Genomic DNA, 13,839 nt, shown 5'->3' on the forward strand with positions numbered 1-13,839 from the left:
TGCTAGTCTTGTGTCTTTCTATGCTATATGGGATTCTTCTTTCTTTTTTTAATTTGTATTAATTTGGTATTTAGCAGTGTACTGTGTATTTGTGTTTATATGTGTTTTTGTATGTTGTCTACAGCCCTGAAGAAGTTTGGAAACATTATTTTTCCTGAACAAAAAGCGTTGGCTGGATGCTTTTTTCATGTGTAAATTAATGTTTCAAGAGAGAAAATAAAGGATTGAACTGGTTTCTTTAAAGATACATCGTCCTGAATTTTATTGGAAAGAAATATATAAATATCCTCCTGGTGCTCCATTCCATCCAAAGTATCATATGCATAGAAGGTTTTAGACTCTTTGGAGTGGCCATACCAAATGACCACGCTATGAAGGTATGGCGTTGAGGGTCAGTTTCTGAAATCCATCTCCCTCCTTTGCACCTAACCGGTGGCCAGAGTACGTATAATAGTTTGATATCCGAGCCATTATCGGTGGGCAGGAGTACCAGGAAGGGTTGCCCTCTCTCACCCCTGCTCTTTGTACTGTCAATAGACCCACCAGCTATATATTTGCATGAATGCCATTCCCACAGAGGCTTATACTTTAAAATGGAGGCTCGTGCTTCCCTCCACATGTAATGATGACATCCTGTTGTTTGTTCATGACCTGCCAGACAACCTCTCCCCTTTGATACAAGAGGTGATTAGGTTTTGGCGGCTTCTCTGAAATATAAAATTAATTAGAACAATACTGAGTTTTTCCCACTCACAGATTCTACAACACAGCTGATGTTTGAATTACCAATTAGTTGGGTGAGGGACTCGGTTAAGTACTTGGGTGTTATCTCGCACCGAGATAACGAAGCCCTGGTACTGAACGAACTGCACTATTCACTAGATTTGTATTTGTATTAGTCATCATTTTCTCCCATGTTGCCACCTGCCCAATACACATTACAGAAATGACAGGTTTGAGTTATTTTAGTATATGAAATGTGAAATACAGTGGATTGCTTTGTATAATGTACTTAATGAATTAGGGGACTGATGTTGCAAAAGGCTTTTCCCATTCTGTCTCTGTGGGAAAATGCATTAGTACATGTGAGAGTTCGTTATATACATAAAAAAGAATTAATTTTTTCCCAACATCGTTACTTTCTATCACTAGCTTTGAAGAGTTTTCTTCAGTTTGCTATTGCTCTATTAGCCCTGACAAAACATGTGTTGGCTGTCGCTTATGAAATGGCTCAGAATATATGAAGTGTTGAGCAGGTTAAGAATAAAGATGTGACAATTGTCAAGCAAAAAGTCTTAAGAGGTTCCTGGCTCCACTGATTCATGTTTTACCATGTGTGTAATATGTGCACACACAATTTGATAGTCCCCAGCGCTCAGCTCTTGCTTATTACTACTATATCAGAACAGTACCTGGCTTAGATGGGTTGTAGAAGGGCACCAGAAACCCTAACTTGTGCTTCATTATATTAAGAATTTATATCTGTACAATATTTTTGGGTTTCAGTAGACTGTACTGCAATACCTATTGTGCATTGTTGTGTTTAAACAAAAGTACAACAGTCAAAATACTCTTTTGTACGTTGTGTGTGTTATAAACACTCTTACAAGAAACCATTGTTAATGTGAAGGAAGAATGGGTCTGGTGATCGAGGACGGTGCTCCTCAAAACTCATAAATTTTGAGGGCTGTATACATTCTACTCCTCACAATCCCATCTATGAAGGCGAAATCATATGAAGAAGGTATGGAACAGGGTCAGGCTACAGAGCATGATATCTTATTACGACTTACCTGGATAATAGTTACCTTAGTGATACAGACAGCCACAGCCCAAAAGAAAATACATTAGTTCCTAAAGAAATCATTTACTACATCACTCACTAAGAAAATGGGAAATACAGTGTAGAGTCACATGACCATTTCTTGCACTTACTTGTAAAGGACTTTTAATGGTGCACTTATGATAAACAGTGCAATGAGTAGATTGTTACAATGGATGTTTATGTTCAAAATCCTGTGACACAGCTCCTGTGTAGGATTACAAAGCTCTTGCACTGAGCGGCATACTGACCAAAGAAAGTGTTCAACACACAGCAGAATAGTCCCAACATCAATCCTATAGGGAAAACAGAACACATTGAAACATCACACAAATACTGCATTGTCATGATTTACATAGGCAGTTTTGCTCTCGGTAAACAATTTGAATGTATTCATTTTGTACATTAAATACATGCACACATTGTCTTTTGGGCTTAAGTCAATCACAGGATTTTAAACATCTGATGACAGTCCCATTGTTAGACACGGTTGATATGCCCTTCATAAACTAATTTAGATTTCGTCCACATTTCTACTTTTAATATAAATGGGACTTTGAGGTAGCCTGGAGACTTGTTCGAAGAGGAAATTAATGCATTTATATCAAAACTAAGCATAATAAGCTACAGAATGTTGTGAAAGTGTAAACACATTTATTTAATGAATTAGGAAAAATCTTTGTTGCTGCTATTAAAACAAATATGTTTGATTGTCGACCATTGCAAAGCACTATGAAGTAATGGTAGTATATGACAACACCATATCAGTTTTCTTCAGAAAGGGACTGGTTACCTCTATATTAGTACAATTATGACTGGTGGCGTGTGCTTGTGCCTGGCAGTGAGTCTTATTGGAAGCTACACACTGCAAATTGAAAAATAGGAATCAGGCGCTAGGAACTACAGCTGGGGACAGTCAGACAGTGGCTTATTAATTAGGCGGGGTGATCCTATCACCATAATAGAACACAATTTTCTTAGGTCACAACGCAATTCACGTGAGAAACTGTGCTCAACCCAAATAGCTGTGGCACAATTAGCAACTTTTTTCTCTTAGAAAGGTGTGATAGGTTTAAGCGGTAGCAAACATCATGAAAGTTAAGAACACAACAAATCCCAATACATTTGGATTGTTTTTTTATGCTGTAAATACTAATAAAATAGTTTGAAAAGAAGACCGCAAGCCAATTTAGAGAAATCAAGTAAAATGTAATAAGCAAAATTACATAAAAATGGTTGAAAGGGGATTATGGGAGAAAAGATATGAATTTTAGAAGAAAATGTCAAAAATTTCCAAAGAAACAATGGGGTGTAAAAATTACCGTTTGGTATTCCATGTGCATTAGTCAAAAACAGCCGCCAGAGGCCACACCTGCATTAAAAAACAAAATCACGGAGCAATTACCAGCGAACTGTTCTGCCTTACAGATGCTGGGAGGTCAAAGGAAGGGTGTTGTTACACTAAAATGCTTTCAATCTTCTGTATGTTCTCATACAGCAGTCAAGTCACAGTTCCAACACTGAGACAGATCACTCTGTCCATGCTTGCTGCTACAGCTGTGAGTCTCAATTTCTTGAAAACGCTGAAGTCAGTCATGGTCTCTAGCACAGCTCCCAAACTTCAGGGAAGGCTCCTAAAGACTAGGACAAACTACTGTCCTTTGAAGAGCACCACAAATCCCTGGGTTTCCATAGGGGAGGAGTAGGAAACATCTCAGACACATTACAAGGCAGAAAAAACACACAAAAGAGAGTGCCACAGGAATCCAACAATTGTATTGTAGATTTTGTTCTCTCCGTTTCTTCTCTCCTCCTTTTATGAAGTACACATAGTTCAATGGCATCAATATCAATGTACTCTTCACATCCGATATCAAAATGACCTGGGAGTTGTGGTATGAAGTCTCAAAACAATTCTTTTTATTATTCTTCAATACATCAAAGGAACAGCCTGGCCAACGTGTTTTGTCCTCCGAGAGGACTTCATCAGGGTTAATGTATTTCTTTACAGCAATGTCACATCAAAGTCTAAGTGTAAAATGGAACAGTTCTCCACGAAATACTTGGAACACTAGTACTGCTCCTTTATAGTTGTAGGGAAATACCAGGTGACCATATATAAATATCACAGCTTAACATCCACACCCTATTGGGTTCTGTAAGCTCAGACCGGATAATACAACACGCAACCACCGTCACTTACCATCTTCTTTCCATACAACAATAAAGGAGCAGTACTAGTATTTGTTCCAAGAATTCCATGGAAAACTGATCCATTTTACACTGAGACTTCGATTTGACATTAATATAAAGAAATACATTAACCCTGATAAAGTCCTCTCGGATGATGAAACATGTTGGCTGGGCTGTTTCTTTGAAGTATTGAAAAATAATAAAGAGAATTGTTTTGATACTTCATACTATGGCTCCAATGCCATTTTGATATCGGAGAAGAGTGCATTGATATTGATGCCATTGAGCTAAGTGTACTTCATGAAAAGGTGAAGGAAGAAACAAAGAGTACAAACTCTGCAATACAATTGTTGGATTCTTGAGGCACTCCCTTTTAGTAGTTTGACCATTAGAGGATGGGTGCAGACCACTTTTACCCTGTGGAACTAGCACCTGTGCACCTGTCTTTAGCCAGAACTATTCTTATTTTGGGAATATTCCAAGGCAGACCAGCCAGAATTCGTCCTAATTCTGATGTTTCTTGCAGTTCCAATAGTGTGCTGAAGAGCTGGTGGTAGGGTGACATTTTATCAAATGCACTAGCCAGCCACTGCTGACTTCATGGAGCCTAAATCCTGCTGAATTCCCACCAAACATCAGCTATCTTTTTCAGAACGTCCTACCTTGCTTGGCTGCAAAGCTTCCCTGATGCGTCTATTGAAGATGACAGGTTCCCTCTTAAGCGCTGCAAGTCCCCCTCCCTGATAGGGTCCTATGGATTATGATTAGGGCTCCCGGTTTTATGGAATTGATTTTTTTTAATTTGTGCCTGTATCTATCCATATTTATTTTGTGCCCATTTTATTAGTATTTATCCATATTTATTTTGTGGTATGCGAATAAATGGAGTCAAAATAGGTACATTTCCAAAACTTTTTTAACTGATAAACATGCACTCACACTTTGATGCCTGTAGCGTTTTAGCAAATTCAAAAGCCAAATATAGTAAAACACTACATCCACAGGTAAATATTAGCAATTTACTACAAATATATTTTAACATATGCCTGTATTTAATGATATCTTAATCTGTTTTTAACTCCCCATGCTATCTATCAACTCATCTGTTGTATTGAAATTCACAGCAGACAGCAGGGAAAGTCACTCATTAGAAGCACAATTTTCAGTATTCTTCCGCTTTAAAAAATAAATACAGACAGGAAACATATTTTTTTCTGTCTGTATTTATCTGCAAATTATGATTTAGGAACAGCTTTTCGTCGTGCTGTGGGCAGAGAAAAATGTCTGAGAAGACTCTCTATTGGAAAGGCCTGTCAATTGGGTCTTCTTATTGCATCTCAATGTCAAATGGCCAGCTGCTGCAGTGGTCTTTTGTGATTCCATTCACAGGGCATTATTCAGAAACACAATTTTCCTTGAAGAATAGGTGCAATTAACCTAACATCTAGACCTATCTAGATGTCCAGTGTTTAGAATCTGAAAATTCCAAACTCACATAGCCGTTCCCTTTCTTCCTGTGATATCATTTCCTGCCTCAAGCATATACAAGCAGGCTTGGGCTTAAGAAGGAAGATTCGCAAGACGTTTGTTACCTGGCATTTTTCAACTTTTTTCTCAATATTTTTCCTTGTGGAAATGACCATCTGGAAGAATTATGCTGTGTATCAACCTTATTATGGCCTCTCAACTACTAGCAATAACCATCAAGCTTGCCAAGGCGGTATTTTTACCATTATGGCTTTTTTCTCCTAACTGGGACTTTCTTAAGGAGACACTTGCCATGTTTCACATGTGCTTGGAGGCACCATGCTTACTGAGAGGAGTCGTGCTTTCTTCAAGCAATCTAGAAGGAAGCTTTAGGAACCTTTTTTCTGTCGAGTCCTTGTCAGTGAACTAGATTTTTAACAGACAGTGGAAAGAAAATGTCAAACAAGTTTCTATTACGTCCTGGTCTAAATTGTAAAAAGGCATTTTGTAGCTATGCACTGTAAGGATATACTTGTCTTAAATATTTAGTATGTGCCACCTTTATATACTAAGCTCCCTTCTCCATGGCTTAGAGAGCATATTTAGTGGTGACGTAGCTGGGTAAAGGTAGTATTTTTTACATGGCAAAACCTTTTTTTAAGACATATGATACTATTGATTTAAAATACAGCCAGCAAGGCCTGTATGGTGTACTTGCAGCCATACTTTTCAGTAATACATGTGGGTAGTGCAAATATACACTACAGCCCACAGGTGCATTTGCATTCCAGGCCACTGAATTATTTTACGGTGACATCTCACAATGACCTTCATAACATGCTGTTATTGTTATAATTTCCTACATATAGGATTAATGATCTCATCTACCACACTTTTTTCAGTATCAACCACAGCAACATCCTATCTATGGGAAACCATAAGGAATGTAAATGGGTACATATCCATCACTTTACCACAGATATCACAGATGGAAGCATGCATAGCTAAGCTACCCATCCTACGTACTTGTCAGGCTTAATTAAATCCATGAAGGTCTGTTCATGGTCGTCAGATTTAAACAAATTTCTTGGGGCATCCCAGGCTTTTGTGCATGACCTTTTTTCATAATATACCAATATGTACTGTGACAGTAGATATCAAAGGCTGAAGAACTTGAGCTACACCATAAGAGGGCAATACCCAGTTGGTTTACAGCTCCTTCTGCTGAAGATTTCCTCGTTCGATTGTAATTTATTGGAAGGACTCCTACTCATGAACAGTGTCATAGTTGTTCTCTATTGAATACCATATTGTTATCATCACTGAATTCTGTACATTTTACTGGTATGTGAGCATTTGTTAGGACTTGAGAACTTCTCTATTGACCTACGATTTCTGATCTGTGTCTTGTTCCAAAGGATAGTACGAAATTCCACTTGTTGCACGAGATCCACCATGAAGGTTAGTTTCTTTCTAATTTACACATTTCAATCCCAATTTTAATATTTGGGTAGTAACAACTATCTTTGTTTATGCAGGCTCTCGTTCGTCTTTGTTTTAACTTCTTTTCTCTTTTCAGCTGAAGGTTTCATCGGTCATACATCTCTCAGTCTGGGGGTCACTTTGGTCGTATGATAGGTTATGCTTAACACCATGGACCTGCAGTACTGACAGCTTGTGGCCATTCATCTCCACCAGCACTGCTGTCAAGATAAATAGTTTCAAGAAATGTCAAGTACCTTTACCCCATTGCCTTTACCTCACTGACCCTTCTATACTAGACACATATATTGAATGCATAAATGCTCTCACCGTTTGCACCAAGTACCAACTCCTGTGTCTAATTTCTTCATCCTTGAGATACAGCAATGTACTTCAGCTGATATTCACAAAAGAACTTTCCACAGACATTTTTGTAAACAGCGCATTTATTTGTGGAAATACAGATGCAATATACAACAACCTTCTATGAACCAAGTAAGTGCCAAATTTAAACAGTATACAAGAACTCGCTAAAAAAACAAGTGAATACCAAGTTTGTTTCTATTTAGAAACAAACTTCTATTTCTATTTAATTTAGAATTGGAATATTTCTTTATGGGGAGCTGAAGTCTGAAATGTATAGTGCAGTCTATGGTTAGACAACACCATTTGGCCAAATGAACTTCTGTTCCACTTTGGAGCACAAAAAGAGCTATTTTCCAGGGGAATGGCATTTAAAAATGGACTGGTGCATTCATGCTGAGAAGGTAGTCAACACATGTTGACCCAAGAAATGCAAAACAAATCTGAGGTGCGTGGATAAGATAGTGTGACATGTCTTACAGGAGAAGGTGTTATTCTCCCCCTAAGTGTTTGTTTATTTGGATCATTGCATGTTGCATAATATGCACTGGGAGCCATAGAAATGGTGAGGACGTACAAACAAATGCACAAGAACCATTAATAATGCATTTACCCCATTTGTCATCCGTGACAATATTTCTATTGATATTGGTATCTTTGGACTGTTATTTTATTAGCTGAAAACTGAATAGCAACAAAAATATTTTCATATAAAGGGCACTTTGTGAGGATTCATGTCATACCTTAATTCACAGATTAAGGTTTACTTTGAATTTTATTCTTCCAAATAAATTAAAAAGGCTGTGGAAGAAAAGTGGATTTGCAGCAATTGCATGGTTCGAATTAGGGAATGACTTGTGGGGATTTGTGAGTAGAGCACCCGGCATTATCAAGTCGAAACCCACAAATGTTTACATTTCTGGGTAGTTGTTTGGCTGTGACCTGTAAATTCCCATCCTACAAATGTACAAACATGTGTTCTTGTGTAAAGGAATACATGTCTTCCCAGTGCAGTGAAAACTGTTTTCAGTAAGTACATTTACTGCTGAGAAAAAAAAATAGCAAATGGACATTTCCACATCTTTTATTATTTACCCATGCTGAAATTTCCCCCGGTGATAATTTTGTATTCCTAACTTTTGTGTACTAGAGTAGACTTGTAGATTTCTTGTAGTACTCCTGAGATTCCTTGTTAATTAAAGTCAGATATTCACTCCAAACATAGGAGTAGCCCAACAGGAACAGATTCCCAACTTTTTCAGCGTTTGAGAATCAGGTCCACTGTTAACCAGCGCAGATGTATTATACATATTAAGCACAATGTAGAAAAGTACAACCTTCCACTAAACATAATTCTGTCTACAACATAAGTATTCATGATTTGCACTGAGGCAAATACCAATGATAAGTAATGGGAACTCATTCTTTTACAACAAATAAAATACATATCACTCTGTGGTGCAATGTGAGTGCCTTAAATTACCTCACCTTATTTGTGGCGCTCTCTTGTAAGAAGGATCCGCCTGAGCATATCGGAAGGAGAGAATGGCCAAACTTTCCGCCAGCATTTCCGCAAGAATCTCCTGGGCTGTCTTGGGGGGTAGAATAGTCCACAGGTCATGTCTGAGTCCACAGCAGAAGTAATGCCACATCTGGATGGAGAAGGAGCATCTCTCCCCCTGGCAAGACCACCAAGACAATAAATGAAAGAAATACATATTTCAACCTATCAGCCTGGTTTCTGTAAATCTAATTAGTTCGTGCTGGAAGCAAATAGCAGGGTAGTTTGAGAAACTGGCCGACCGGAACATATTCTTCACAAGATGTAAAACATCTTTATCAATAACGAAGCACATGTTCTTTTTCAATGACATAAAGAAATCCAGCTTCCACAAAACAAAACCACAAGTATTTAATTAACCCCTCGGACTCTGAAATACAATTACTTATGTTCTATTGAAATATCTGCCAACTCTGAGCACTAGTCACAGATAAAAAAAACATATTTGTATTCAAACTTGTGCGACTACGTTATTTATTATTACATGTAGAAACTGCGCAAGCTCATTTTTTCTACACTTTTGCATTTGAAAAATGAGGTACTGCTTTTTGGAAAAGGAGTATACGTTAATTAGACCTTTGTTATGTTGTTTCATAGGCACATTTGTTCCTCAGACTCCAACAGCACACTATAGAAGCGAGAAAAGCAACACAATGCTTTTAAAATTATCTTGATGCTGTTCCAAAGGAACAGTAACTGGGTAGCAAGAAATACAACAGGGTAAATGACAGGTTAAAAAGAGAACTGAAGCAAACTACAGAACGAATGTCTCATTGCCTCTGCCAAGGCCAAAGTGCTAAAATGCCTCTTATTTTACCTTTCATTATTTCTTACTGTTCTTTGGACTAGTAGAAAGGAGAAATGTAGAAGTAAGACATGAGAGACACGTTGACTTCACTCATATTTGATCACTGTACCCTGGTAGAGCGATGCCTCAAGCCCAGAAATCACTTTCATGACACCAGAGCTACAAAATCAGTGGTGGGGTGGTATGGGCGAAGGGAAAGGTTGTGGTGCACTCAACCTGATGCACAGGGACTACCAGATACTGGTAAGCTCCTCTTGAGTGACTAATTGCTCCTCTAACTATTATAGCTAAAATGTTACACGCCTTGCCTTTCGTATACATTGATTACCTTTTACACTCTGATGACGTCCAAGGGTGATCCGTGGTTACAGACGTATCAAAGGAGCTGTTACTAAGTTGATGGATTCAATTTTTTTCTTGACCAATACGAATTTTATACCATTTTACAGAATCTTACAAGGAAAGAACAACAACAGACATACAGCGAACATATCTTTAGTTTTGCTTTTATACTTGAAGTTCCAGACCCCTATTGAGGCAGCAGAATGTTTAAACATCATACCGGGAACACAACTGGCATATAAGAAACTGAGCTGGGCAGTATATAACAATAAGACATTAACAACAACATTATATACAACACCCTCTGATCTATCAAATGCGATGGAGGATATTTGTGTTAAATAATTTACAGGCTGGTACTAGCATTTCATTTCTAATGTTGGTTGGGCATTTTCTGGGTGAAGGTCTTGCAGATAAACATATGATCTCATACGTTGTGTAGGTGACTATTGATTGATTAGCAGGTGTTTACTTAAGAGCTCTTTTGAATTTGCTCATGGAGGCTGCCAAAGGACACGGGTAGGTAGAGAGTTACATTTCCTTACATTTCTAATTATAATTTTAATTGCCTTTATACATTGCTTACCACCCTGAAGAGCCATTTTAGTGCTTTACACCGAACAGCACACTGCTCTGGAACCCAAGGTTAGTGGCTAGTCAAGGTTATTGGTTACTATTAGTTATTTGAGAGTTTCCAATCAACGGAGCGATTTGCTTTGAGAGACTCTAGTCCCTCCAGAACTGTTGCCGAGTAGAACCTGAACTGCCTGGCACAAACAAGAGTAGGGGATGTCATTTTTTCAGTGGCGCAGGTAAAAGACAGGTCACAAGTGTGGTAGGTCACCACCATTTTGTTATCCGAAGATAAGCGGGAGCCTGTGGAGACCATCCACCTATGTTGGGAGTGCTACAGTGTTTAATGATGTGTGGGGTCATTTGCAGGCATAATGTTTCTCCTCAAGAGGGATTTAGGAATCCAGGTGTTGCATCAGGGGCACTGTTTCATGAACTGTTTCATGCACTGTTTCATGAAGGCGGATGGTGTAAAAGTGTCATATCATTTTGGGACTGAATTGCTGCCCCTACTTTCATGAAGGTGTGGAGGGAAGGAAACTTAACTAGACTGTAGCCACTGCCTTACCAGTGTGCACTAGAGAGAACTGGACAAAATCTTCCTAGACCCACAAGGATTAGATGAAATATTTAGGATGGTTGGCACTACTTGAATCAGTAAATAAAAAAAAATCAGATTTTGTATTGTGAAAGAGTAATAGGTGTTGGGGTAACAGAGGAATGAGTGGGGGAGAGGAAGGGGAAGAGCAGCACACGGGGAACAGGAGAGAAAAGCAGACGAGGGAGAAAACACCACAGGAACACATGGGTAATAGAGAGCAACTCGGAGCATGGGGTGGGGCAGAGCAGCACATGGACGAGCGAGAAAGTAGCATGCATGGGGAGAGACGCACACAGAGGAGAGACAACATGGAGTTGGAGGTGGGGAGAGAAGAACACAAGTGAGACAGCTCAAATTCACTCTTGTGGACAGCTTAACAAAAATGTACTGCCTTGTAAGTGAGCAGTGGAAAGACACAAGCAAAGAGCATATACTCCTGAGGAAGGAAAAACGTAAGATGGACAAGGAAAACCATCAAATAAGAACCAAACAAATGTAGAGTGACAATAAAGCCAACCAAAGCTTTGGGCGGGTTGTAAACCCCTTGTAAGATCTTAGTATGCTGACAATGGGCAGTTTACAACCAGACAGATTTTGCAGTCTGGTAGGCTTGACACAAAAAGGCCAATGCTACAGCGTGGAAATCAGCCCTGGCCCCTAACATACAGAAATGACAACTAGAAGTGCAAAAGTGAGGTCAGGCTGATTGAAGTTAAACCAGACACCCAGTTATAGAGCAGATAGAGCAGGGAGACATTGGATTGGGATTCATTTTCAGCAAAACTCGAGCCAAAATCAAATGAAAAGACTCCATATTTACAAGTAATCAGTAACAACATACAACAAACTCATTATACTCCTTCTGTAGAGTAATGTAAACTGTATGAATATTCAGTATGGGTAAACCCGATAAGCTTATGTTAAAGAAAAGTTAAGATTTAATTTACTACCCTAATTAGGGTATCCAGACAGTAGGGATGAAGGACTCTCAAGAAGATTGGTGAATTTGTAGTAATATTATAAGTGGACAATCATTCTTTGTATTTATCTACTCTGATATAGCTAAAATATTATACTGTGTTTACTGTGTTTACCAACCTATGGATTGATAATACATTTTGTGTGTGATAGGAGTGGAGAGTAGCTGCCAACATAAGGATGGAGGTCGTCCCATAGAGGCAGCATATCCTAGACATAATACCTATAGATCAGACTATATTGGGAATTGTACACTGCAGCGGAGCACACTGGAGGGTGGGATAGGGGTGGGGAAGGGAAGTAGTTATGTTGTTGGGGTAGAATGAACAGCATGAGTATTATTATGCAGTAATTGTTGATATGCCACGAGAAACTGTAAATGGCTGTCCAGAGTATACTATATGGCACTATGTTTGGAATAGCCGACAACTCTGCATTGGACAGCGGGCAGACATTGACTATGTAATGTATGTCAAAATATGAGGATGTTGTGAGAAAGATGAATGCAAATAAAAAATGTTTAAATAAAAAAAATAATAATAATACATTTTGTGTGTGAAGAGGATTACTCTTTTTTAGAATGCTTTTATGGTTGTACTTCTTTTTAACCGAATAAAGCTGAATTGAATTGAATGAATAAGTGGACACCTTATTGTGTGTTTGGGGCTTGTGCTGGGGTGGGACTTTGTCTCCCAGCTTGCTTTTCACCTAGAAATCTTCCTGTTCGACCAGAGGAGGGGCCACGCCATCCAGCACTACAAAAGCACAAACAAACACTGCAGTGCGGGACTCCCACGCGAAATGCCTGGGCGCGTTCCCAGGCCAAGAGGGGGCCCATTTCTGCTTGTCTGAGGCTGGATAAGACTGGGCTGGGCTACGGCTCTTGGTTTTAGTTTTTGGCTTCAGACTATTGCTGTAGGCACAACATTCGACCTGTTGTGAAGGGTCGTCTTCATTCAGTAAGGTTGGTGCATGTAAATTTCTAAGCTCTTAGGTTCCGTCTTCCATCTTTTGGGATAGATACCACAACACAGCCGATTACTGCCTGCATTTGGCACACCATCATGACCGATGAGGAAGAAGAGCCTTTGGGGGAACAAGGAGAGGATAGAGGCCTATGTTCCACCCCCTCCATCACCTCCCATATTTACCATGGCATTTTCCACTGAACTCAACCTGGTGGAAGATCGCACAGAGGCAGTACATCAGCTGATTACTGACCCATCCCAACATTTGTGGCTCAACCCATGGTGCCTAATGCAGATTCCAATTTGACCACTCACGTTATCATCCAAAAGGGTGCACCACCATCTAACCCCAAAGCATCAAAATGGAATAAGGCTAAAATAAAAAATCCATGTGCACTACATGACGACATGAGTGCCATCACCCCGTATCCATTTTCCCCCGCTACCTCAAGGGTTAATAAACCACCACCCTCCAAAAGGAAGCGAGTCGAAGGGAACATAACCAATCCCCTCATAAAGATCACACATCATCAAACCTTTCTGATATGGAAGGAGAATGGGCTCTTTCTCCTCCTGGTACCACATAGCTAGTAGCAAATAACCTTACTACCAATATAACATCTGTGCTGCGTTCCAAATAGGCAACCAATGCCTTGTTGTAGCCATGGAAGTCATGTTGAA

At 39.2% G+C, this 13,839-nt stretch overlaps 1 protein-coding gene across 3 annotated transcripts in view; it reads right to left on the reverse strand.

Moving 5' to 3' along the window:
- KIAA0825 (KIAA0825 ortholog) overlaps positions 1 to 13,839 on the reverse strand; it is a 2,097,552-nt gene that overhangs the window by 1,262,882 nt on the left and 820,831 nt on the right. For all 3 annotated transcript variants that reach the window (XM_085632475.1, XM_085632476.1, XM_085632477.1), the window contains exons 11-12: positions 8,816 to 9,006; positions 1,936 to 2,118 (exon numbers count right to left, since the gene is read on the reverse strand). In XM_085632475.1, the coding sequence (XP_085488601.1) occupies positions 1,936 to 2,118; positions 8,816 to 9,006 (374 nt within the window). The remainder of the gene's footprint in view (positions 1 to 1,935; positions 2,119 to 8,815; positions 9,007 to 13,839) is intronic.

This window comes from Triturus cristatus, chromosome 2_1 (genome assembly GCF_964204655.1).
Source record: "Triturus cristatus chromosome 2_1, aTriCri1.1, whole genome shotgun sequence".
NCBI lineage: Eukaryota > Metazoa > Chordata > Amphibia > Caudata > Salamandridae > Triturus > Triturus cristatus.